The sequence below is a fragment of the Bubalus kerabau genome, chromosome 6 (genome assembly GCF_029407905.1).
Source record: "Bubalus kerabau isolate K-KA32 ecotype Philippines breed swamp buffalo chromosome 6, PCC_UOA_SB_1v2, whole genome shotgun sequence".
NCBI classification, from domain to species: Eukaryota; Metazoa; Chordata; class Mammalia; order Artiodactyla; family Bovidae; genus Bubalus; species Bubalus kerabau.
The window spans coordinates 102,682,337-102,706,807 of record NC_073629.1 but is presented as its reverse complement, the minus strand read 5'-3'; the positions used below and the strand labels follow the sequence as shown (position 1 = coordinate 102,706,807).

General features: G+C 56.3%; 2 protein-coding genes across 2 annotated transcripts in view; one reads left to right on the top strand and one right to left on the bottom strand.

Moving 5' to 3' along the window:
- Positions 1–186: 186 nt before the first annotated feature.
- Positions 187–24,471, bottom strand: part of SLC6A9 (solute carrier family 6 member 9) — a 30,514-nt gene continuing 6,229 nt past the window's right edge. The window contains exons 3-14 of the mRNA XM_055586112.1: positions 13,124–13,280; positions 12,412–12,543; positions 11,762–12,032; positions 5,196–5,328; positions 4,867–5,001; positions 4,682–4,785; positions 4,036–4,273; positions 3,812–3,946; positions 3,598–3,697; positions 3,409–3,509; positions 699–869; positions 187–574 (exon numbers count right to left, since the gene is read on the bottom strand). Coding sequence (XP_055442087.1) covers positions 380–574; positions 699–869; positions 3,409–3,509; positions 3,598–3,697; positions 3,812–3,946; positions 4,036–4,273; positions 4,682–4,785; positions 4,867–5,001; positions 5,196–5,328; positions 11,762–12,032; positions 12,412–12,543; positions 13,124–13,280 — 1,872 coding nt within the window. The 3' untranslated portion in view covers positions 187–379. The remainder of the gene's footprint in view (positions 575–698; positions 870–3,408; positions 3,510–3,597; positions 3,698–3,811; positions 3,947–4,035; positions 4,274–4,681; positions 4,786–4,866; positions 5,002–5,195; positions 5,329–11,761; positions 12,033–12,411; positions 12,544–13,123; positions 13,281–24,471) is intronic.
- LOC129655556 (Krueppel-like factor 17) overlaps positions 15,458–24,471 on the top strand; it is a 116,647-nt gene continuing 107,633 nt past the window's right edge. Inside the window, exon 1 of the mRNA XM_055586107.1 lies at positions 15,458–15,465. Coding sequence (XP_055442082.1) covers positions 15,461–15,465 — 5 coding nt within the window. The 5' untranslated portion in view covers positions 15,458–15,460. The remainder of the gene's footprint in view (positions 15,466–24,471) is intronic.

The window sequence follows — 24,471 nt, the reverse complement described above, 5'->3', positions numbered from 1 at the left end:
GCCAAAGGCTCAGGGCAAGGGACAGGTAGGAGACCCACCCAGAACCTCAGCTCAGGGCAAAGTATGGGGGCATCAGAGGCCACGTGAAGCCCAGTAGGCCTCTGGGGACCTGGCCTGAGACCCCCTCCAAAGTGCTATTGGGCCCCCCAGCAACCCCCCCATCACCCACACCCCCCAGCTGCCATCTTGGCATCCAAAGGACCTGTAAACACTAGGGACACAAGCACGAATGATCGCGCTAGCAGTGGTGGCCAAGGTGGCAGGGGCCACCCCTGGCCAGGGCATGGTGGGGGCAGGCGGGGACACCTATCCACCGTCTCCCCAGTCTCTGTGTTGGGAGCACGGGGTGGGGGTGGGGCACTCCCCCCAGCAGCTGTGCTCATATCCGGGAGTCCTGCAGACGGCTGGAGCCATTACTGCCCACCATGGGAATCTGGGCCTTGTCTGGGTGCAGCGGCTGGACCTCAAGCCCGTCTTCAGGGGAGGGTGCAATGGTGGGGGCGTAACGCCCCGTTCGGTGCTCCAGGAGGGCAGGACCCCAGTCTCTGCTTGGCTTTGTTGCATTTTTCAAACGCTGCAGGAGAGGTAGGCATGGGGGAGGGACAGGCGGGCAGAGTGCATCAGAAGGGAGCCCTGGAGCACCATCCATCCATCCACCCCTTCTGATTCACCTGGCTGCCCCTGCCCCCACCCCTCACCTGGAGGAGGGTGTCCCCATCTGTTCTGCAGAACTGGAACAGGGCGTAGAGTGGAATGCAAATGACAGAGGACAGAGCCATGAGGAAGCCAATGGCCACGGCCCAGCTTGGATACTGGTATTGGTTGTAGGTGATTGGCTGGTACTGGATCACGGAGAAGATGAGAATGAACTGCAAAGAGTGGGGGTTGGGAGTGGGCGTGAGTCCTGCCCAGCCCCACCCGGCCTTAGGCCTCCTATCAGCACTGCTCCCCTCCGTCTCCAGCTTCCCAGACTAGAAAGAGGCATCTCAGGGAGGGCAGGGTTGACATCAACATTTGCGTAGTGGAAGCTGATGGCACCAGGGGTCCAGGGTATGATGGGCAGGTGGGCACTGTGGAAGGGGAGGGGTCTGGCTTCTGGATAATCCTGAAGCAGCGAGAAACTGTTCAGCTGCTGTGGCCCTTGGAAGTCAGTTCTACTCAAAGACTTGCAGTGGCCCCCAACTGCCTGCTGAAGTAAGGCCAAATCCATGGCCTTTAAGGCTTCAATGGCATTTTCCATCTACTAAGCGCTTTTTAAATGTTTCCTCCAGACCTGGGAGCTCCTGGGATTGCATCAGCTCTAGGTCTGCAGTGCCCAGCACAGCGCCTGGCACAATCTTATGTGCCGATCTGAACTGACTTATGCAGGGAGGTGGGAGCAATGGGGGAAAGGAAAGGGAGGAGTCCTGCCAGTCTATGGCTGCAGAGACAGCAATGGACAGCCGGGGGGAGCTCCGAAGCCTAGAAACCGTGTCAGGTTGGTGGTGCTCTCAGGAACTGCTGTGGAAAGAGCCAAGGGACACCAGAGATAAAGCCTAGGGTTGCAGCAACAAAAATACTACAGGAAGTGGAAAGATGGGCAGGTGGCTCATGGGCCACCCGGAGGGCCTGGGGCAGTGGGTGCTGCTTGCCAGGAGGCCTCAGCATACACCTCCCAAGCCTTCAGCTGCATCCTGGAGCTCAGGCCCCTCCAGCCTTTTTAGTGACTAAATTCTAGAAGTCAAGACCTGTATCCACTTGGGGAATGCTGCACTTAGAGGAGCTTATAACAAGTTTCTTGAATGGAACTAGAGCCTGATCTAATGTGTGAACAAATTCTTTATTTGAGCTGATAGAAGGATGGAGTTTGTAAAAAAAAAATTTTTTTAAAGATCTTTTTAGCACTATGAAGAAGTAAAGCCTCCAAAGAAAACTAACAGCCCAGAAGCACGCATCCACAGAGCCTGGCATCCTCACCCAAAGGTGATTCCAGCCTGACTTTCTGAGCACAGAGAGGATGCTGCGGGCTTTGCCTCAGTTTCCTGGAGACACTGGACCCAGGCTGCCTCCTGCCTCCTGCCCTGCCTGGGCAGTGCCCTGGGTCTCCCCACAGGGCAGCAGCTTCCTGCCCCCAGGGCAGGTCCTGGGCCAAAGCCACAACCCCCGAGGGCACAGCACTTGGCCGTGGCGTCTGCCCTCCCCCGCCTCCCACCGCTTACAGGACACTTCCGCTCCTCCTGTTTCAAAGCTGGGCCAGTGGCCAGAGCTGGTGCCTGTGCCAGGCTCGGGAAGATCCCACACCCCATGTGAGGGAGGCCTCAGCCCTCAGGGGCCTTTTTTTTCCCCCAGAAACATGAGCCAAAGTGGAAATCTGGTGCTGACCTCTCTGCGGCACAGAGGAGCTGGCACGATGCAGGGCACGACTCCAGACACTGCCCAGACCATCGGGCTGACCCCTCTGTCACTCAGAGATGGCCCTACCTCTTTTCTGTGGAGGGACCATTATACTAGCAAATTCCTCCCCCCAGCCCCCGACTTCTCACCCTGATCATAAAGGACCAAATCAGGTTTGTAGTCCATAGACCACTCCTCCTCCTAAACTTGTTTCTAGTGCAGCATGGGCCCAGCACACAGGCTCCAGATCAAACCACCTGCTTCGCACGAGGGCTCTGACTCTTAGAAGCTGTATAACGTTGGGTCAACTACTTAACATCTCAGGGCCTCAGTTTCCTCATCTGTAAAGTGGTGATAATAACGAAACCATGGAGAGTTGTATCATGAGACTTAGTATATTGTTCTTGGTCATGGTGGGCTTTTTCCACCAGACCTCCCTGCTGGGGGATCTGTCTTCCAGGTGTTGAATACTGGTGGAAACCCAGAACTCCCCCTCCCAAGCCAGCCCATTCCAGGGTGGCTTAGGAGGGTGTCCCGGATCCTGAGCTGATACCTGACTTGCACAGCCTGCTTCTGGAACATGCATTCACACCACATATCCTGAGCACTCCAAGCACCTCAGCTATAAGGGACTAGAGATACAAGTTCAGTGAGGCTGTCAGAGGCCCAATGCCAATGTCAGTCATGGTTCCTGAGACGACTCTGGGGGGATGCTGGGTGGAAATACCAGGGAGAGAGGGCCGTCTCTCAGCTGCTGCCAGCCTATTTTCCCCTTCTGAAGCTAGGCACTGTCTTCTGTCAAATACAGGACCCTGTGCTCCCTTCCTAACCCAAGGCCAGGGCTTGGGTGGTTCTGAGTCTCCACACCTGTCTGCCTCTATACAGCTTTGCTCAGACTTCCAATAACCAGAGCTGTGGGTGTGGAGCCCCCAGGGGGAGCTCTGGCCTGAAGAGCTCGTGCTCTTCCTTGGCTGGTTCCCAACAGAAAGATGCTCGCTAAGGGGGCAGCAGGGGAGGGACCAGCGAGGAACTTACAAAGATGATAGCTGGTGAGACGAAGCGCCAGCAGATCTGGAAGAAGAGGGGTGGTGGGAACCCCAGCATCATCTGGATGTCCTGGAAGTAGTTCTGGTGCCCTGAAGAGAGGGAGGTCAGCAGCCCACAGGACAGCATAAGCAGGCCAAGGGATGGGACATGGGAGGCCGTGGAAGCTTGGGCACTTACCGTAAATGTACATGATGGACACACACATGATACAAGAGATGATGACCAAGGAGAAGCTGGCTGCATAGTTGTCCATCAGCAGCAGCCAGTAGATGCCTGCCTATGGGCCAGTGGGCAGCTGAGTCAGGGGTGCCTGAGGCTACGGTCCCCGTCTCTCCCCTGTCTTCCCCCCATACCCTGGCAACTCCCACCCAGCCTTTCCCTTGGTTCTTACTTGGCTGGTAAGAGGGATGCCCAGAAGGAAGCCAGCCACAGCCACGCCCAAGGTCACGTAAGTCTTTTTCTGCAGGATCCACTCATTCCCTACCTCATCCACAATGGCTGTGACCAACGTCTCTAGGAGGCAAAACTGCAGGATCCGGCCATCAGAGCAGGGGCCTACCCTTGGCCCCGCCTCCTCCCGCCCCCAGCCACAGGCCCGAGTCCCGCACCTCGTACCTGAGTGCCCAGCCCCAGCAAGATGAGCATGAAGAAGAAGAGCAGGGACCAGAGTGGGGAAATGGGCAGCAGTGTGAGGGCCTCTGGGTATGCCACGAAGGCCAGGCCCGGGCCGTGGTCTGCCACGCGGGACACATCCACACCCAGGTGATTGGCCATGAAGCCCAGGATGGAGAAGATGACGAAGCCGGCATAGACGCTGGTGGCACAGTTAGTGATGCTGATGATGACACTGTCTCTAATGGGGAGGGAAGCACGTGGTCAGGACACGCAGCTTAGTTCCTCTGCCCAATTTGGGCCAGGCCGGGAGACTTGGAGACGGGGAAAGTTCTAGGAACAAAAGCACCCCCATTCTCATCTCTGGTCTGTTCTGGGCCTCCTTAAGTGGGCTTGAGGCTCTGAGTCCTTACAGACCCCTGGGGCATCACTGTCGGCACCCCTTCTCTCTTCTGCCTAAGTGTTCTCTGTTCTGCAATGATGGGACCCAGACCCAGCACTGCCAGGATCTCCAGGCTGTGAGCGGAAGGGAGGGTCCTGGCGGGCCAGGAGGCTGCACTGGATCTGGTGGGTCTGGGGGAAGCAGGGTCAGGCTGCAGAGAGGGCAGGAGCAAGGGAGCAGCCCTAGCGCCGGCAGGGAGACTCTCACCGGTAACAGTTGTTGTGGAACTTGTTGTAGGAAGCCATGGTGACAAGGCCGCCCCACGCACAGCCCAGCGAGTAGAAGATCTGGGAGGCGGCGTCCCCCCAGACCTGCAGGAGGAGCTGCGCTCAGAGGCTGGCGTCTCTCTGCCCCTCCCCGTCCCTCCAGGTCACCTTCCACCCACAGCCCACCTTGGCCTCCAGGATCTTGTCCCACTGTGGGGTCAGGTAGTACATGATGCCCGTGAAGGCTCCTTCCAGGGTCACACCACGGATGAACAGGATGGTCAGCACCACGTAGGGGAATGTGGCCGTAAAGTACACCACCTGGGGGTGAGAGGGGCCCCACTGGACTCCTTTGGGCTCTTCCCACCCCGCTCAACCAGCACGGGTCCTCTGGTCCCTCTTTCCATCCTACATGCTTTCATCACTCCCCCACCCACCCGTCCACTCACAAAACCCAGGCAGGGGAGGCAGGATATTTCTGGGTGGGCACAGATCCTGGAAGGAGGGGGACTTACTTTCCCTGAAGACTTGACCCCTCGGATGAGGCAGAGGAAGACGACCACCCAGGAGACACCGAGGCAGCCGAGGAGGGGCAACCGCACCTCCCCGAAGTTTCCGATGTCATCCGACAGCTTCAGCACGTAGAGCCTGGAAGGGGATACTCTGTCACTGAGGGCCAGCCCCGCTGTCCAGCAACACATTCCTAAGGCCCAGGGCCCAGCCTGGCAGCTCCCTCCTTTCTCATGGAATCCCGGCAGCTGGCTTGTCTGAGATGGGAGCCTTGGCAAGGCCCCAGCCGCAGCCTGCTCAGCCCGCTCTGCCTGCTGCCTCTCCCAGGATCCTCGAGGCCACACCTCAGGCCTGGGCTAGCTTCCTCAGCCCCTGGGGTGTGGAGGTCTCCCTGTCCCTGCTCAGACCTGTCCCACGTCTTTCCTTTAGAAAGGCCCTCTCCTCCAGACTGGACACACCCTATCTGGTGTCACCTCCTCCAGGGAGCCTACTGTGACCTTTTCACCCACACTAGTCCTCCAACTCTGATGAACAGAGGGAGGCAGTGGAGTACTGAGTAAAGATGGAGGCTTCCCAGGTGGCACTAGTTGTAAAGAACCCGCCTGTCAATGCAGGAGACTTAAGAGATATGGGTTTGAGCTCTGGGTTGGGGAGATCCCCTAGAGGAGGAAATGGCAACCCATTCCAGTATTCTTGTCTGGAGAATCCCATGGACAGAGGAGCATGCAGGGCTATAGTCCCTGGAGTCACAAAGAGTTGGACATGACTAAAGCAACTTAGCATACACACTGGAGCATGCAGGCCTAGACTTGAACCTGAATTCCTCTCCTGAGTGTGCATGACTCCCTCTGGAGCCCTATGCCATGCCAGCCGTGTTTCTTCAATTGACTGGACATTGATGTGCCAAGCCCTTGCTAGATGCTGGGCATATTGACCTAAATCAGGTATTGTGGGCACTGCCAGGAGTGTCTTAACCCCATGGGGAGGAGCACACTGGAAGTATTCCTGGAAGAGGGGAGGCTTGAGCCAAAGTTTCAAGGATGGGGAGAAAGTGGGTGAAGAGAAATGAAAGCACACGCCAGGCTGAGGGCTTGCGTCAGGGTCAGGTCATGACCCAGCAGGACAGGGTCAGGAACCGCCTGGGCATGTTAGTAGCTCAGGAAGGCTGGAGGACAAGGGGAGGGGAGTAGAGAAGGATGAAGATAGGAAGCAACAAGATCAAGAGAAGTTGTGAAGTCAAGGCAGAGAAGTTTGGATTTTATTCTGAGAGCAATGAGAAGCTTCTGGGGGGGTTTTAGGTCTCTCAGGGCCTCTCCTTGGCTCAAAACCTTGTAGCAGTTCCCATCTCTGGCCATGGAAAAACCAGTCCATACAGTGGCTACAAAGCCCTCCATGATCCACTATCTCCTAACTGCCATCTCCCAAATCTCCTGTCCTCCTGCTCCCTCCCCGCTCACTGCTCCAGCTGCATTCGGCTCCTCGTTGTTCCTTAAATGTGCCAGGCCCACTCCCACCTCAGGGCCTTTACACTTACTCTTCCCTGTCTGGCATGTTTTTTCCCCAGACCTCCACATGTCCACATGGGTGTGAGATCTGTGCAGGCACACCGGGCCCCGTGCTTAGAAGGGCCTTGTGCTTGCTTTAATGTCCTGCCATCACCATCTTGAAATTCTGAACACATTTGAACAAGAGGCCCCATCTTTTCATTTTGCTCTGGGCCCCACAAATTATGCAGCTGGGCTTGTCAACGTGGCTCCCTCCCTCCTTGCTTCCTTCAAGTCTTTACTTGGGTGTCCTCTTTGCAAAGGGGCCTATTTTGGATACCCGGATTAAAACTGCGACCCCTGCCCCAGCCTGGCACCCCTTACCCCATTCCTGGCTGTACTTTCCTCCAGAGTATGTCTCCTTCCATCGTACTGCACATTTCACTATTCCGTTTGTTATCTGCCCTCTATGAAGTCAAGGGGTTTTGTCTGTTTTGTTCACTCTCATATCCCTCCAGTGGTTCGCAAAGTGCCTGGCAAAGAGCCATGCCCAATAAGCACTTGCTGAATGGATGAATGAATTAACATCATGGAAAATGGACTGGGAAGTATAAAGGGGAGTATCTGGAGGGGGACTGGCTTGGCTGCTGGAGTTGTTCAGGCTAGAACTGATGAGCAAGAGACAAAATGTTGAGCCTCAGTCTGCTCATCTTTAAAATGGGCATCATAACATCAACCTAGGATAATCTGTAGATAAATTTAGAAAAATACAGGCTCCTTTCTTTCCCCTCTTTCAGTGAGGACTTCTCAGCACAGCTCCTAGGCTGTCTTCTAATCTTAGCTATTTTTACTTTTTTTTTTTTCCAACTCAGTTCTCAAACCTCATGACAACATGTTTAATACTTTGTGATGGGTGGTCACCATGGTCCCTCATGGGACAATGTTGCCAGGTCTGGGATTTGTTTGTTTGATCAGCCCACTGGACTGTCAAGACTTGCAAGCACCTTGTTAGGCCTCCTCTGCCTCAAATCTTTGCCTAGGCTGCCCTTCACATTGTTACCTGCAGAGGGCGCTGTCCAACACATCCCACTCCTGCCAAACTCTTGCCTCTGTGCTGGTTCACTCAACAGGCATCAGAATGAGAAATTTTCCAGGCTCTCAGTCCATGGGGGAACCAAAGACAAAGGGATGAATAGGATCCACCCCCTGCTCCCAGGAGAGGCTCCTGGACCTTTGAGGCTGTGTTTTTCAATCTTTTTCCCTTTGGGACATGCAGGAAAAAATAATTTGGGCCCATGGGGCAAATAGGTCACTCAAAGCTGAAGGCTGAAGGCGGCAGGGCTGGAGATTCTGGGCTGCCCAAGCCCGACCGGACTGGCACACTATTTAGGGCACATCGTGTTGGGAGGCTCTGCCTTCCAGAATAGCCACCGGGTCTTACTGCTACAGCTGAGAGGTGATTTACTTTAAGCACCAGCATTCAAAGTAAACAACACATTCCGTGCTCGAAAGACTCTCTAAAAACTTTATCTAGTTACATATGTTAAACTGGTAGTGCTTTGTATTATTTTTTTATTGCAAGAGTTCAGTATGCAATACAAGGGCTTAAAGAGTTTGGAAGGCTAGACTTCTGAACTCTAACTTTCTTTTTATGGCACCATATTTAATGTTTTGTTTTGGTTTTGGACCATGTGCTTTTGAGACCAAACAACTAACTGAAAAACTTTTGGAACCCCACATATTTACAAGTTGGCTTTCACATAACATCTCTGGACTTATTCTGCATTATTTTTTAATTTCCCCAACCAGATGGTAAACGTCTTGAGAACAGGACACTCTCATCTATTTCACTGCATCTCCAGCAGTAGCTATCACTGTGCTTACTGAGCACCCATCACTGTTCTTAGTGATTTCTGCTACCTTTTTATAATAACAAGAATGATGTTGTAACCACTCCCACTTAACGGATGAACAGTTGAGACTAAAAGAGGTTTGGTGACCTCAGAAGGCCAACCTGGTATGTAGCACAGCCAGGATTAGAGTGAGGTCTGTGTGGCTCTAGAGCTGGCATGAAGACAGCGAGAGAGGGGTGCTGGGATCCAAGTCCCATTGGGTGCCAGGTGTCTGCTGAGGAGATGAGGGCATGGTCCTGAGCAGGTATCAGATCAGCTCTCAGAGGACTGTAAGATAATGCTGTAAAGAGGTGGTGAGGGCAGGGAAGACCGGAAGCCAAAGGGTGGGCAAAAGGCAGACATGGGCTCAGAAATCTGCCCTGGGAGCTCTTCTCCCTTTAGAGGAGTTAATCTTTCTCTTGATTTGCTTTGTTCACTTGTAGAATAGGAATATTTTATAAAACCAGCACACACTAGTAGGGTTGCCGTGGGGCTCAAATGAGATTGTGCAGCTTTCCAAAGGGTTGCTGGAAACTGTGGACCCAGAATGCCTGCAGAGTATCATCAGCCTAATTCACATTAGGCACCAGGCACAGCGGGACATGTATATCCTGACACAGCATTGAGGCCTAGTTCCTTAACATGGGGGAATCAGTCTCTGAATCTGAAAATGGGGGTGATATCATATAATATGCCTAACACATAGTTCCCTGGTGGCTCAGGGGTAAAGAACTCACCTGGCAATGCAGGAGACTTGGGTTTGATTTCTGGGTTGGGAAGATCCCCTGGAGAAGGAAATGGCAACCCACCCTAGTATTCTTGCCTAGAGAATCCCATGGACAGACGAGCCTGGAGAGCTACAGCCCATGGGGTTGCAAAAGAGTTGGACACGACTGAGCGACTAAACAGCAACAATAAGCAAATAGTAGGTGCCGAGAAATGGGGGTGCTTGCTCACCTCATCTTGCTGAAGCCAGCTTGGGCAGCCCTCTCAAAGGTCACTTCCCTAGGCTCTCCAGGAGGGGGCAGCAGGGAGCCATCCTGAAGGGAAGGAGTCCTGCCTGGAACTGGGGCTCCTTAGGGAGGCCTGGCTCCAGCCCCAGCCAAGGAGTGGAGTTCAGCAGGCCATCCTGTGGACCTCCTGACCCATGGCTAGTTTTCTTGGAGGGAAATTCCCCTCTAATTGCACTGGATAAAATCTCCTAAGCTTTGCCAAGCAGTAGCCCCACCCTGGAAGACAGTCCCTGGGGTGAGAATTTCTGGAACACCTCTTGGCTTTGTGCTTCTGGAAGCTTCCAGAAGGTTCTCCCTCATCTAGATCAAGTTGCCCAGTCCAGACCATGCCTCAAATGTAGCAGAATACCTAAGTGGGAGGAGTCTTCTACTCCCTGCTCTGTCCCTGCTCTGAGTGCAGTTCTCCGTATCTACTTGGTGCTCAGGAAATGACCCATCCAATGACTGAATGACCAAATATGCCCAGAGGTGATTTTGCCCAAACCTCACTGGGAGGCAACGGCTCTATGGTCTCCACCATGAGTCTTGAGGATGGTGACCACATCTTACCCGTCTTTGAACATCTATAGCCCAGCACAGGGCCTTCCCAGGTGGCTCAGTGGTAAAGAATCTGCCTGCCAATGTAGGAGGTGCAGGAAACACTGGCTTAATCCCTAGGTCAGGGAGATCCCCTGGAGTAGGAAATGGCAACCCATGCCAGTATTCTTGCCTGGAAAATTCCATGGACAGAGGCACCTGGCAGGCTACAGTCCATGGGGTTGCCAAGAGCCAGACACGACTGAGCAGGTATGCAGCAGCAGCAGCCCAGGGACACTGGGCCCTGAGGCTCTGAGTGCTGGCCCTCAGTTAGAGGATGTGGACCTGCTAGGACTTCGAGTGTCACTGGGACCTCAACCGCTCAGCCCTGACTCTCCATCACAGCGTGGAGAAGGCCTCGAACCCTCTGACCGGCAGGGGAGCCCTGTGCCTTTTGATGTCCTGGCCTCCTCTGTCCCAATACTCTGTCCTACCTGCTCCTAACCCCAGCTCCAGTCTGCCACCCCCTGGCTGTGGCTCATCTGCCCACGTCTCCCAATCCTTCTATAACTCCTTTTCTCCCTCCTCTGCCAAGTCTTGTTTTTTTTTTATTATTTATTTTTTGAGCGTGTCATGCAAGGCATGTGGGATCTTAGTTCCCCGAGGAGGGACTGAACCTGTGCCCCCTGCAGTGGAGGCACTGGAAGCTTGGAGTCTTAGACACGGGACCTCGAGGGAAGTCCATGGGAAGCCTCCTTGATCATCTGCTCTTGCCCTCACCACATCCCTGCATATACCTGCACTGAGGCCCCTGCCCCTAATAGCATTAACTACCCAGCTCCCTTCTGGACTGTGACCTCCTCATGGCAAGGTCTCAGGGCCGTTCATACCCCATGGGCACACAGAGCCCGGCAGAGTGGATGCCATAAATGTTTGTGGAATGAATGAACGAGGCCTGCCCACCGGCCCACAAAGCCCTCTTCCCATGAGCTCCCCAACAGGACGTGGGGAATTTCCTCCAGGATGTCCTGCTGTGCCCTCACACCCACCCAGCTGGGACAAGATGTTCCAAACACCCCCAGCAACAGCTTCCCTTCAAGCCAGCCCTGGGACTCCGTTCTCCGTCACCACAGAGCTCAGGGGTGCCAGGCTGCCCTTCCCAAACACAGCTTGATAAGGACAGCTCTAGGCTCAGGAAACTTCCACAGCTCTTCTTTGGTTCTGCAGGGTTAGGTCTACGCTTCATTCTTGTAAGTCCTCCAAGGAGGCACGTATTCCCTGTAGGCTGCCACGTGGCTGGTGAGTTCCCCACACACCTGTTACCCTTCGTCACAACAGGTTTCCCTCAGGCTCATCCAGGACTAAGGCCCTCTGTTCAGCTCTTCTGCTCGCCAGGAAGCCAGCCCTACTATTCCCCGACTCTCCTCGGCTGACCTGCCTGACTGCCGGAGTCCTCCCTCCGTCGATGCCGCTGTGTAAGGACTCACGAACTCACAAATCCTGTGCGTCAGCCTCTCCTGAACTGGAGAGACTGCCCACAGCCCTGCCCTGCTTCATTCCGGGCACCCTCCCTAGACTGCAGACCAGTGCCTGACGGCGAAGAGGGAGGGCTGAAGACAGGCCCCCAGGGTGACCCCTAGAAGCCCAGGTCCCACAGGGGCCTCACCTCCAGTACTCCTCGCTGGGGCTTGTCCTCTTGAGGGTCTGGTTGAACGCCTGAGAGACGTTGCCAGGCAGGGCAGGAGGCTGCGAGCCGTTGGTGATGTTGGGGTTATCCAGCACGCTCATGCAGTCGGGCGTGTTCCAAGGGTTATTGCAGTAGGTCCAGGGCAGCACGGGCGTCATGGATGAGAAGAAGTAGTAGAAGGCGATGCAGATGACCACGTTGTAGTAGATGCCGATGTATGTGGACACCACCATCATGCCGTAGCCCACACCTGGGGGAGGGGAGGGGCAGGAGCAGCCTCACACACCTAGCTGAAGGACGCGAAGCTAATTTTGAAGGGCCTAAGGGGCAGGCTTTCCTGGAGGGCCACAGAATGGGCAGGTCAAGGCCTTGGCAGGAGCGAGCTGGGGGCTGGGGGTGGGGGGCAGCGAAGGGCTTTTGTGTATGCACGGGGTAGGAGGAGAGGGTGGAGGCCAAGTAAACAATGGGTCCCAGCATGTGTCCCCGGCCTTGGCTGGTGATGTGGGCCTCCGGTCAACACCCAGGTTCCATAGCGGCTGGCAGTGTTTATACAGATGGGTGAGTCAGCACGGGCCCCAGAGGCCCGTGTGTGTTTGTGTATGTGTGTGTGTACCACATCCGGGCCTCACCTTTGAACATGGGGCTGATCCTCCAGACCCCCAGGCAGCCCTGACTTGCAAACTGGCCGAAGGAGAGTTCCATGAAGAAGAGTGGGATCCCGCAGAAGATGAGCATGACGAAGTAGGGGAACATGAAGGCTCCTGGTGGGCAGGGAGAGGGCTGGCTCAGGGCTGGCTCTGGGGGATCCCACCCTCTTCCTGCTCAGAACCCGACAGCAGAACCTTTGCAATTGGCTGGGCTTCCAGGAGGGTGTGCCATGCCCTGGGCTGGAGCCTCAGTCTGAGGCACACTGCTCATGGCCTGTTTTTTAACTTGACAGAGGTTCCCAGGAAGTCTGCTCTGAGCTGAACCCAGGTCTCAGAGCCGCCATGTTTGGGTGGGAATTGATGACTTAAGCAAGCAATTTCACACACGTTAGCTGATGCGGTCCTCAAATATCCCCAAATCATTTGGTGGAGGGTGGGGGCTGTTGAAATGCATGAGGTATAAAACTGAGACTTGGGAGGCTGGGTTGCTTTCCTCTCTACCTTTTCTCCCCTTGAGGGATCAGGCTGCCGAGGTCAGGGGGTAAAGGGTACCTAAGCCAGGGATGGGGGCAAAGGAGATTAGGACCAGAAGCCAGCCTGTCTGGAGTGGGGTCTCTGCTGGAAGGGGGTGGCTGGGCCCTGGTGGCTGGGCTCTATCCATGCGGGTGGTCCCTGCCCTGTGCCCACTGGGTACCTCCCCCGTTGCGATAGCAGAGGTATGGGAAGCGCCAGACATTGCCCAGGCCCACGGCATAGCCCACGCTCGTCAGTACAAACTCGATCTGGTTGCCCCAGTTGCCCCGTTTGAGGTTCTGGTCCTTCTTGGTGGCCTCGCTGGGCACAGCACCATTCTGTGGGGACAGGAGAAAAGCTACCATCAGCAAGGCATTGGCATGAGGTACCTGACCCTTCAGGCCTCCTCCAGTGGGGACACCGTGGACCCTCCAGGCCCCCACCCCCACGCTGGGCTTCCCCTCTGCTGGCAGGAGCTGCAGGCAGGCCTGGCAGAGGAGCACAGAGGGAAGAGTGGCTGCCAGAGGGTGCCAAGTGGGGCCTCCCTCACCAGCCCCCCAGCACCCTGTGCCGGGGGCACCAGCCCACCTGAGGAGATACTGCCAGCATCTGAGAGGTGGGACATTGACAGAGAGCTCAAGTTGAGAGCCCCCCAGCCCCAGCCCCTCCAAAGCCTCCCCTCTCCCCTCTGGGTGAGGATCTAGGAGCAGCTGAGCCTCATACCAAGCAGCCAAGCTGGGCTGGGCACAAAGGGGCCAGTGTCCAGACAGCCCCCCCACCCGCCACCACCACATCGCCAGGCTGAGCACGCTGCTTATGGCAGGCGGCTGTGGAGGAGGCGACGCTGGACCCCTCCCCCAGCTGAAGGCTTTTTCTAGGGGGCACATGGTGGTCAGGGCTGTAGGGTACAAGAAGGGGCAAGCAACTGAGCTGGGCCAGACCTGAGGAAGGCATTCTGGGACTCAGGATGGGAGGGCCAGGGGAGCCATCTCTAATTATTGCCCACGACTGGGAAGGGGAGCCCTGGGGAAGCTGACCTGGGCTGGGGCGGGGGTCTGCTGGCCATGAGTTAGGGGAGGAGACCAGAGCTGTAGGCACCATGCCAGACTTGGAGGACAGACTCTGCTAGGGGAACTAGAGGGAGTGACTCCGGAAAAGGGTCTCTGAGCTGAGAGAGCGTGGGCTGCAGAAGAGGGGGCTGGTCAGGAAGGGCTGATGAGGGGGTTGCCCCAAAGGAGGGTTGCGGGCTTGCCTGGGGAGCTGTGGGGCTGGACTGGGTGGCCTGAAGCCCCACTGAGGACCCCAACCCCACAGTTGGGACTAACCCAGTAAGTCCCTTCATAAGTGTGAGCAGACCCGTCCCCCATGTCATGTCCCTTCCACCCCTCCCACTGAGTCAGCCACCCTGAGCCAGAGCCTGAGGGGTCAGAGGAGTCTCAGAGGCAAGGGAGGACCCTGAGAGTCACCAACAGAGAAGCCCAGAGGGTCCCTGAGTGACAGTCTCCCAGAAATGGCCAGGTGTCCCGGGAGGACACCCAGGGTCAGAGACATAGCTGCACGATCTCTGAGGGACAGCACTGGAGTGACACTGACCCTCAGTTTGAAAGAGACAGATTCAAGGCACACAGGCAACTAAACAAATGGGCCTGGTCCCTTGATGCTGCTGGACTCCAACACTGACCGACAGGCGCAGAGTGGGGGAATGGTCTCACCAGGCCTGCGCCTTTCAGGAAGGCCTATTTGGGAAGGCAGGCCCAGAGGCCCCAGCACCTGATGGCGGCCCTCGTAGCCACGCACCCTTTGCTCTCAGTGGGCGCATCAGGGGGGCTGCTCCAGGCTTGCACAGCACATGGGCGCTACTGCACAGACACCCTTGTTCTGCACAAAGGTGTCACCTCCCACCCAGCACTGCCCAGGGGACAGCCTGTGTGCATTCATTCGCAGCCTCGGAGGTTTACAAGCACCTATTATGTTCCAGGCCCTACCTCAGGCTCAGGGAATTCAGACGTGAACAAAACACACCCCGACTCACTCAGAGCTAGAAGTCCAGGGGGAAGTAAGCCATTAATGAGATAAACACATAATTTTTACATGCAACTTCAACGTGACCACAAAGGGGAATTTCTCAAATCAAGAGAGTGTGAAAGGATGACTAGGGTGGGGGTGGGAGCAGGGTGAGGTCACAGAAGGCTGCCCTGACGAAGAGGCTTGAAGGCCACCTTGGGTCGGGGCGGGGGGGTGCAGCTCCCAGACCTGGTATGACAGGTCCCTACAGAATCCTGGCTAAGCCTGTCTCCACCTCCTAGGGCCTTTTTTGGGGACAGGCCTAGCAATAGCTTGGGGCTTCGGGGGGCATTTTTTCAGAGGGTGTGAGGCCTGCCTGGGGTAGTTTATCCATTCCCAAACAAAGCCCAGCCAAATAGGCCTCCTATATGTTGATCCTACAATAACAGTTTTATTCTGTCCGAGGCTTGTTTACTTAGGGGCACAATGGAGGATTGTGGCAGCTGCAGAGTACATGGGTGGGGTCACGAAGCAGCAGTTACCGCTGTAAGAGAGACAACTGAGGGTCTAGGGTGGCCTCACGGGTGGAGCCAGGGCAAGGCCTCTTGCGGAGACCAAGGTCCTAAGGTTTGATGTTCAAGGCCTGACCAAGTGCAGCGGGACCAGACTTGGGCCTCTGAGGTCTCTGCTCCTCCCCTGGCGTGGAGGGGCCCGGGAGGGTGGCCAGCAGCGAGTCACAGGCTGACTGAGCCCTCAGGAGTCAGTGGTCGCATTCCCGAGCAGCACACTACTGAGCCTTGCGCTCAACAGTTCAGCCCTGCTGGCTGTGCCCCTTGGAGGCCCGGGCCTGGGGGACTGGGGCCTGGAACTGGAGATGGGGATGGGACCGTGGCAGGAAGTAACAAACACGAGGGGTCCGCTATGCAGGACGAGGTGCGCTGATGCCCTGCAAGTGGTGGGAGGAGCTCCCAGCAGAAGCAGCACCAGCCGCTGCTCCCTGGCCCTGTATCCCAGCCCTTCAGTGCCCCATTCAGGAGCTGTGGAGGGAACGCTGCCATGGGGGCCTGCTCCACAGCTAGGCCTCTGACTTTTCATTCCAGTGCAAGCTACGTGCAGGCAGTCTGGCTGGTGAGGGCGTAGTGCCCAACAAAGGACAGAGGAAGCCCACCTTCCTCCAAGGACACTGGAGGGAAGGGTCCCTCTGTGGAGGTTCCTGGGGGCTCTAGTTCCCTTCCAGCCTTCTTCTGGGAACTCCCCTCCACTTCTTTCCTGGACAGCAATGCCAAGGCCAGCGAGACTTTTCCAATGCTACACAACTTTTTTTCTCCTTGCATAATTTTCCTTATTCTAAGCCTTCCATTCTTTTTTACCTGCTGGGTGGAAGGCCTGTCACTGACAGTAACGGTCCCTACAGAGGTTGTTGGCTCTGAGGTGCCCACAAAAGAATCTCTTTGTGCTCATGGGTTTGACCCAGACTGGTGGCCCGTCTGCCTAACCCAGCTCAGCCCTGCCCACTGGCCAGGCTCCAGGCTCCTGCTGCCCATCACCCATCTCCCACTGTCTGCGGCCCCTCGCTGCCTTCCCAACCTCCCTCCCTCGCTCACACCTGGGTGGTGAGTTAAACCAGAGTGGCCTGGTGCCCTTCTGGATTGGTCCCTCCTCCTTGGGCTCCCTGGATTGCCCCCACCCTCACCTCTGACTCGCCCTCATGGGCCTCATGGGTGATCTCCAGGGTGGGGATTGCCCTGCCCTGTGCCCAAGCTTCCCCAGGCCCGGCAGGATGCAGGCTACGGGGCGTGCCTTCCACGGCTGTGTGGGTGGGCTGGCTGATCATCCTCCATGAAGTCCTCCATGCAGAGACATACACACATAAGACCCTCAGTGCCCCTGTCCTTAGAAGCAGCCACTGAGGCAGCAGTGTCCATGCCTGCACAAGGATTTGTGACCTGTCTTGGGTTCACAACCTCCCACCCCATCCCTGCCCAGGAAGGTTAGCCACACTGAGCAGTTGCTTATGTAAGTCCTCTCCCTAGCCCTCTGCCCTCTGTTTATTCACTGTTCTGGGTGAACTCCTGGAATTCAGGCAGTTCAGCTCCGAGGGCAGAAACCAGAGCTCCCCACCACACCTTGGGCTTGGCAGGGTGGGGATCCCGCACTGGGGGTTAGCATCCTAGCATTCTAGAACCTGCACCCCTAGGAGCCCGAATCTTTTCCACTCTCAGCATTGAGAGACCTTAACTATAAAACCAGGGGACAGACAGACAACCTCAATAGATCTCCTTATATTCTGTAGCTCTGCCTTGCCTGGAATTTGTTATTTCTGACTCTCTCCTGTATTTTCCATTAGTTACCACTAGCTTTCTGAACAACTTTAAAAAAAAAAAAAGTTGTTATTTGCTTTCTTTCCGATTATGAGCTTATCATTAAAAAAAAAAAAAATTGGAAACTCCAGTAAAGTGTAAAGAAACAACGCTGCAGAGCCCGCTCCCGAGGCTGCCCCCAGCCCCCATCGCAGAGGCACCCCTCCCTTCTTCATGTCCAGACTCAGAGGCAGCCCAGGTTTCTACTCTGGGCGATGGCTGTGCTCAGGCTGCCAACTCCCGCCCTCTGAGAGCAGTGTCCACTGGCTATTTCTGTGAATTGAGAGCTCTCTCTTCTGCTCTCGGTGGACACTGAGGACTCCTGGAACAGGCCGGGCGGGGCGGGCCCCGCTGGGAGCCGGCAGGCTTCTTGTCCAGGACTCTGAAGCCCCAGGGTTTGCTCAAGGGTGAAGTCCTCTCCAAGACAAACTTTGCAGAGGAGAACGGGCAAGACCCTACATCCCAGACTGACCCTGAGCCAAATCCAGATCCCTGGCGGCCTTCTCTGAGCTCCAGTCGGGGAATTCAGGCAGAACAGCCATGACAGTAAACCGTGGCTGCCTCGGAAGACCCAGGGACCTCACACCCCTTGGTTCTTGGTTCTCTGACTTGTCTTCCTGAGGCAGCACCTGCCCTGCAATGACAGAGCCTTCCATCCTTCAGCTGGCTTTGCTGATCCAGACACGGGAAAGAGTTAAGCTCCGGGCTGGAGGAGCGGGACCATGGGAAAATCTACCCCAGACTCGAGCGTATGCAGGGACTATTAGTGTCTCCTGCCTCAAGGAAAACCTCACGGCACCTCTCAGGAGATCAGGCCCTCACATGGGAGGTAAGAGAGGCAAGGACGTGCCTGGTGCTGTTTCATCCCAGAGACCGGCCTGGCAGAGGGCTCTGCCAATACTGACCCACCAATATTGTGGACGGCAGACAGGAGATGCAGCCTGGGCATGTCGGGCTCCACTCCAGACCCTTGGGATAGTGACGGGACCACTGGGTGGGTTCTGCCTCTGCCCTGGAGCCCAACAGTCCTGCCCCGCACTGTGGCGGCCTTGAGCAGCCTCTGCCCCAGTCGGCTGGCATCATGCTGGCATTTTGGAAGTGGCTTTGGTTGCTGATCCTGGCAGTCCTGAGGGTGAAGGGCAGCCCTGCATAATGCTACTCCCAAACCCAACTCAGGTCTCCCCAGAGGACATGCCTTCTCTTGCCTGCTGGAGGTCAAGTCAGGATCCGCTGCAGAGAAAGAGGTGGCTGTCCCAGTCCCCTTTCCCTCACTGCCATCAACCACACTGTGCCTGCCATCCCCGCCTATCCCCGGCTTCCAGGGATGAGGGCATACCGGTGGTGCCCACCCCACCCGGGCCCTTGTCGTGGACTCTGGTGAACATTCCACAGGGTTGCCGCCTCCCAACTGAGAGGCTCGCCCACCTCCTTCCCCCATCCTCACCACGCAGCCCCTGTACCAAATCCCCTTGCCCCCTCACCCACTCTCCCCATAGGAGTAACTGCCGTGGCACAGACAATGGGGCTGTATTGATTAGTACAATTCCTGGGCACCTCCGGCCCGTCTCCCCGGGAGCTAGGACAATGCAGCTTTGATACACAGAGCAGATTCTCAGCAGGTCCTTGGGCTGGGGGAGCCCTCACACCCCCATTCTCCTCCCCCGCGCCCCCGCCACACAGCTAACTCTTCCTGCTCCTTTGCACAGTTGCAACTTTTTGGGTCACTTTTGCTGGTGTCTGTCTCTCTGGCTGGCTGCGCCTGCCCCTCCCTGGCACAGACCACTCAGCCCCTCTCTCCACCCCCAGTCCTGCCTCCCAGTCTGCCTGGCACCAGAGAGGGGGCTCGACCTCCTCGAAGGTGACTGACCTGTTCTGGGGAGGAGGGGGCCGCAGGTCCCTGAGCCGCCGCCATCCCGGGGTGAGCACTTGGAGCGGAGTGCGCGTGTCTCCTCCGCTCATTCACACCTCTGCCAGCTCCGGGCGACACTGACGCATCCCCTGCCTCTTCCACTGCCGGCTGGGCAGCATCAATTACTTTCACCTCATCTCCTCCCGGAGCTCTGCCTACCCCCTCCCCGGCCCTCCCCCTCCGGCCAGTCCCCATGCAGCCCGGCGCGGATGCTCCACAGCTAGAGTGAGGCGTGGGGCTTGTTGTGTTTCTCCCTTGTTCCCAGCAAGTTATTGGAACAAAAAACACATACACACACTCACAACCACAGGGTGAGGCAGAGCGGGCGCAGCAGAGAGAGAGAAGGCGGCTCATTCGCGTTCTAGAGTGGGGTCTGGGGCCCAGATGCTTCTGAGCACACAGGCCTGGCACTTGGTGGGCTCCTGGTAATGAGGTTGGGTACCACTGGGCACTAAAGATGGTGAAGGGGCAGAGAGAAGAGGACATAGCCACAGGGCACTACCAGAGCATCTCAGACTTCACAGGGTGCTGTGGGCTGAGGGGTGATGGGCCCTGGAGTAACCCCCCCAGGACTTGGGGATCCCCAGCCAGCCAAGATGGTAGAGTGTGTCCTCACAGAAGAATGTGGCTGACTCTGCAAAAAAGTTGTGGCCTGGTGAACTGCACTGTCACCTGTCTGAAGAAAGATGGTATTACCCAAGAGGGTGGCTGCAGAACACGGATCCTTGACGATTAGCACTGGGTCACTTAGAACCTGAGGCGGTCCCTCAGGAAGAGAGTGCTGAGTGGTCTGGGTAGAATGTCACTCAGACCCTCCAATCCCTCTTCTCTGAGGCCACACTCACTGGTCAGTCTCCAGTGGGTGTGGAGACACCACAAAACAGCGACCAGGAAGGTGGGCACGAGTGTTCTGGTGCTGGGGAGACATAGCTTCCAGTTTTTGGAAACTGATGGGTGGGCAAAGGGTCTGGCACAAAGTAGGATCTTAGTAACCTAAGATCAGGCATGAATTCTGATGTAAAGGACATCTTCCCTGTGAGTTTGGTCAGTGTGCTGACTCCAGTGGGAACACAGCAGGATGACACTATTTTAAAATTTGTTGTTATTATTATTTTACAAATATTTATTGGGCTGCGTTGGGTCTAAGTTGCAGCGCACGGGCTCTCTAGTTGTGGCTTGCGGGGTCAGCAGTTGTGGTGTGACAGTTTAGTTGCTCCGCAGCATGTGGGATCTTAGTTCTCTGACCAGTGGCATCGAACCCATGTCCCCTGCACTGCAAAGTGGATTCCTAGCCCCTGAACTACCAGGGAAGTCCCAACATCATTATTTTTTAAAAGGCAAAGTCTTTAGTCAGACAGGCCTGGGTTCAAACCCCAGCTCTGGTGGATCTCCCTCTATGTATCTCCTTAGGCAAGTTACTTTACTTGTCTGGTCTTAGTTTCTTTATCTCTAAAATGGGGATATCTACCCATCTTTGAAGCTAGTGAGCATTACTACTAATAGCAATAGATGATATATATTAAGTGCTTACTGTGAGCCAGACGCTGTCCTAAACACTTCATATGAATATATATTAACTCATTTAATCCTCCCAACAGCCCCTTGAGGTGGGTATGCTACTATGCCCATTTTGGGAGAGAAGATGGGGAGTAATCTTGGCTCAAGCAAGTCTCCCAAGAGAATGGCCTCAGACCCTAGCAACTGAGCTGCTTCCAGGCCAGCCTCATGCAGCCGGGTCCCCAGACACGCTCTGCTGACTTCCGCTGACTTCCTGCGAGTCCAGACTGAGGGCCAGGCCCCTGGCTAGGCCACTGGTTCCAGGAAGGCCCAATCATCCATGATGCCCAAATGCTCACTTCCACCCAGGGTGGGCTCTGGGCTTTGGCTGCCCTGGCCTGGGCCGGGTGCCCAGAACAGGGAGCCCTGGCTGGACAGCTTTCTCTGGCTCTGGCCATGGGGAGAGCAGGCGGCAGCAGCCCAGCTGGGTCCTGGCCGTAATGAGGCCTCATTAGTGGGATCCAGCTGCTCTAGCCCCACTCAGGGAGGCCGGCTCCCCCAGGCCCGCCTCTGACTTTTCTTAATAAGAGCGGGCATTCCTCCAGAGGGTCAAGGAGTTGAGGGGCTTTGTTTGCGACCTATGACTCCGAGGGAAGGTCCTGCTGAGGCAGGACTGCAAAGTGCTGGGGTGTTGGGGCTGCCGGGAAGCTGTGTGAGGGGAGGGGAGGCCACAGAGCTGAGTCGGTGGGCTCCAGGCGGGCCAGGGTTGGGAGGGAGGCCAAGCGGAATGGAGGGCCCGTCCCAGTCCAGAGAGGAAGCCTGAGGAGGTTGAGGCTTTTCCTCTGGATCTAGATATTGTCCATTTCACTGGGGAGGCAGCAGTTGTGAATCTAGGATCACCAGTCATTGTGCAGGCTGCCCTGGCTAGGAAAGCACCTCCTCTGTGCTAGTCCTTGTCATGTAAGGAGAGTGCCCACTGTGTGTTGGTGCCTGAGATAGGAGAAGACCTACTGTGTGTCAAACTGCACTAGGAAGGCACCCAGTGTGTGCCAGGTCCAGTGCTGGGAGAGCACCCACTGTGTGCCAGCCCCATGCCAGGGAGCCCTGGTGGTCTGCTGGGTGAGTGCCCAGCACTAGATGAGTGCCCCATGTATGCCAAATTCTGGGCCAGGTGAGGACCCAGGATATAGTCAGCCCTGAGCAAGGTGAGCATGTACTGTGTGCTTGGCACTGTTCTAGGTGAGTGCCCACTGTGTGCCATGTCATACTGGTTGAGCACTTGTCACATGCCGGGACTCATGCTAGGAGAATGCCTGGTAAGTGACAAGCCTTCTACCAAGGGAGGGCCCGGTGTATGCCAAACCCTGTGCTTGCTGAGCTCCCAGGATGTGTCAAGCCCACACTGGTTGAGCACTTGCCACATGCCAGGACCCGGGCCGGGTGAGCATCCACTGTGTACCAGGATCTGAGATGGCTGCTGCAGACAAGAAGTATCTAAACACTCTTGTCAAAGCATAACAGAACAGGCCAGGGTGGGGCAGCCCCAGGCGGTCTGTGGTGCTTTCAAAGCCTTCTAGGATGATTTAGATGCTCTGGCACCTGGAGCCCTAGCCTGGGTGACTCTGCTCTTATTCATCATGAGGCTTCCCAGTAACAGAGCCACCCAATGCAGCAGAGATGTGGGGAGAGACCAGTGAGGCTCACCAAGGCCTATCTGCCCAATGCTGTACGAGTCGGGAGCAGGCACAGGGGAAGGGACTGAGTGGGACTTCGTGTGAGACCGTGGGATTAAAGCTGAGCCAGTGGGGCTCTCCTGTCTTGGGCTCCTCGCTACCAGCTCCCTGTCCTCTAAGCCCCAGGCAACCCGGCCCTACATGTGTATAAATAGAGGCACTAGGTCTCCATGAAAGGAACTACCCCCACCCCCACCCCTGGTGCCCCCAAGCATCCCAGCTGCTCCCAGGCTTGGAGGCACCCCGGCCAGCTGGGTTCCTGCATGGCCCTGTCCTAGGAGCTGCTGAGGCGTGAGGGAGGCAGCTGAGCTGGCCTGGCAGAGACCATCTGGGCTGGGAGTAGGGGGGAGGCACACGTGCAGCAGGCATGTGGGCCTGGGCACGTGCTGGAAAGTGGCTTGCCCTCCACGGGGCACCTGCCGCATGGAGAGTCCAGCAGAGGCTCCAAGGATGACATAGGGTAGACCCTGAGCAGACCCAGGGGGCCATGTCTTCACACCCAAGCCTGGGGCAAAGGGCAATGCAAGTGAGGACCTCGTGGCCGGGGCCAGCTGCCTACTCCCTCATACCAGGGCATAAATGGCAACAGAAGTCACGGACCTGGGAGGGTCCAAGTGCCCCTGGTTTACACGCATGGCCCTCAGCTCCCTCTGTTCTGCCCCACCGTGGCCTCTAGAGAAGGAGCATCCTTCATGATCTGCCCTTAGGGGACCACGGGCAGCTAATGAAGTCCGGGTACAGCTGCCCAGGTTAGCTAAGAGGGATGGCGCTCCTCAGAGACAAGCGCTACACGGAGGCAGCACTGGTTCCAACTGAGTCCTGAGAATAGTGTAGCCCAGGGTCATAAGCAGAACTGAGAAAGAAGCAGGAATAGAATCTCGAGCAACCACTAGGGGTGCCCAGGGGACCTGCTATGGAGCCTCAGACGCAGCAGCAGCGGGCAGATGTCAAAGGTCAAAGGGCACAAAGGAAACTAAGCTCTGGCTATCTTTAGGCACATCCTGGTGCTGGGAACGGGCGTCCCAAGGCAGCATTCCCTTCTACAGACAGGCTGGCCGGCAGATCCTGGGGTCTGGGAAGCTCAGCCCCAGCAGGGGTTCTGGGACCTTGGGATTCAGGCTCCCTGTGCTGCCCACGTGGGTCCCCCATCACCCCTGCCTGCCTGCCCCAGTCCTTTCGGGGTCACTCCAAAGAAAGCAGAGCAGCCAGGGAGTACTCAGAGGGTTTCTTAAGTTTCACGGGACTCAGAATCTCCATGGAGGGAGGGGCAGAGCCGCACTCCACTTTCTGCTACAGGCCCATGGTGATTCCAACACTTTTGGCAAGAAGGAAGCCCGTCTTGATCCTATCATGGCATCTACTCCCCCCTAGCAAGTATGAGGGTCTTGAGCCCTCCATCTCTGCCCACATCTGAGCACTCAAGAGTTCAGGCTGGTTCAGGAATACTTTGAGAAGCCTAGTTCATTCAAACTTGTTCCAATCAGGAGTGGGCCAGACCAGAGCGGGCCTAAGGGGCTGGATGCTGGAAGTGCAGGACCAGGCAGGAGAGAGGGTCCTGAGCCTGGAGCACAACTGTTTGACTCCCTCCCCAACAGCATTTCTCTGGACCCGGGACTTAAGAGTCCCAGAAATCCCTGGTGAGAGACAGGGCTTGTTTGGGGAGGGCTCAGCAAGAGACCCTAGGTCAATCAGTCTTTCAGTGAATGAGAACAGTAACAGGAGAATCCATGTGGGGAAGGGAGGGGCCAAGGGAAGGGCCATGTTTAGCCACTGGCTTCCTCCAGGGCAGCTGCCCAGTCTCACTGGTTCTTGAGGCAATATCCCCAGAGAAGGAATACAACGACTGCCCTTGGGGTATTTTCCTGGCTTCTGATTCCAGAGCTGGCCTGCTCTGCCTATCCATGAGCCATCAGTCCCTGAGCTGGCCCTGCTCTTGCCCGCTGCTTCCTACCACCTCTCCTGTGCTCTGAGGCAGCAGGCAGTGAAGAGCCGTGACTTGGGGAAAGGGGAGAGGGATGTTTCCTGA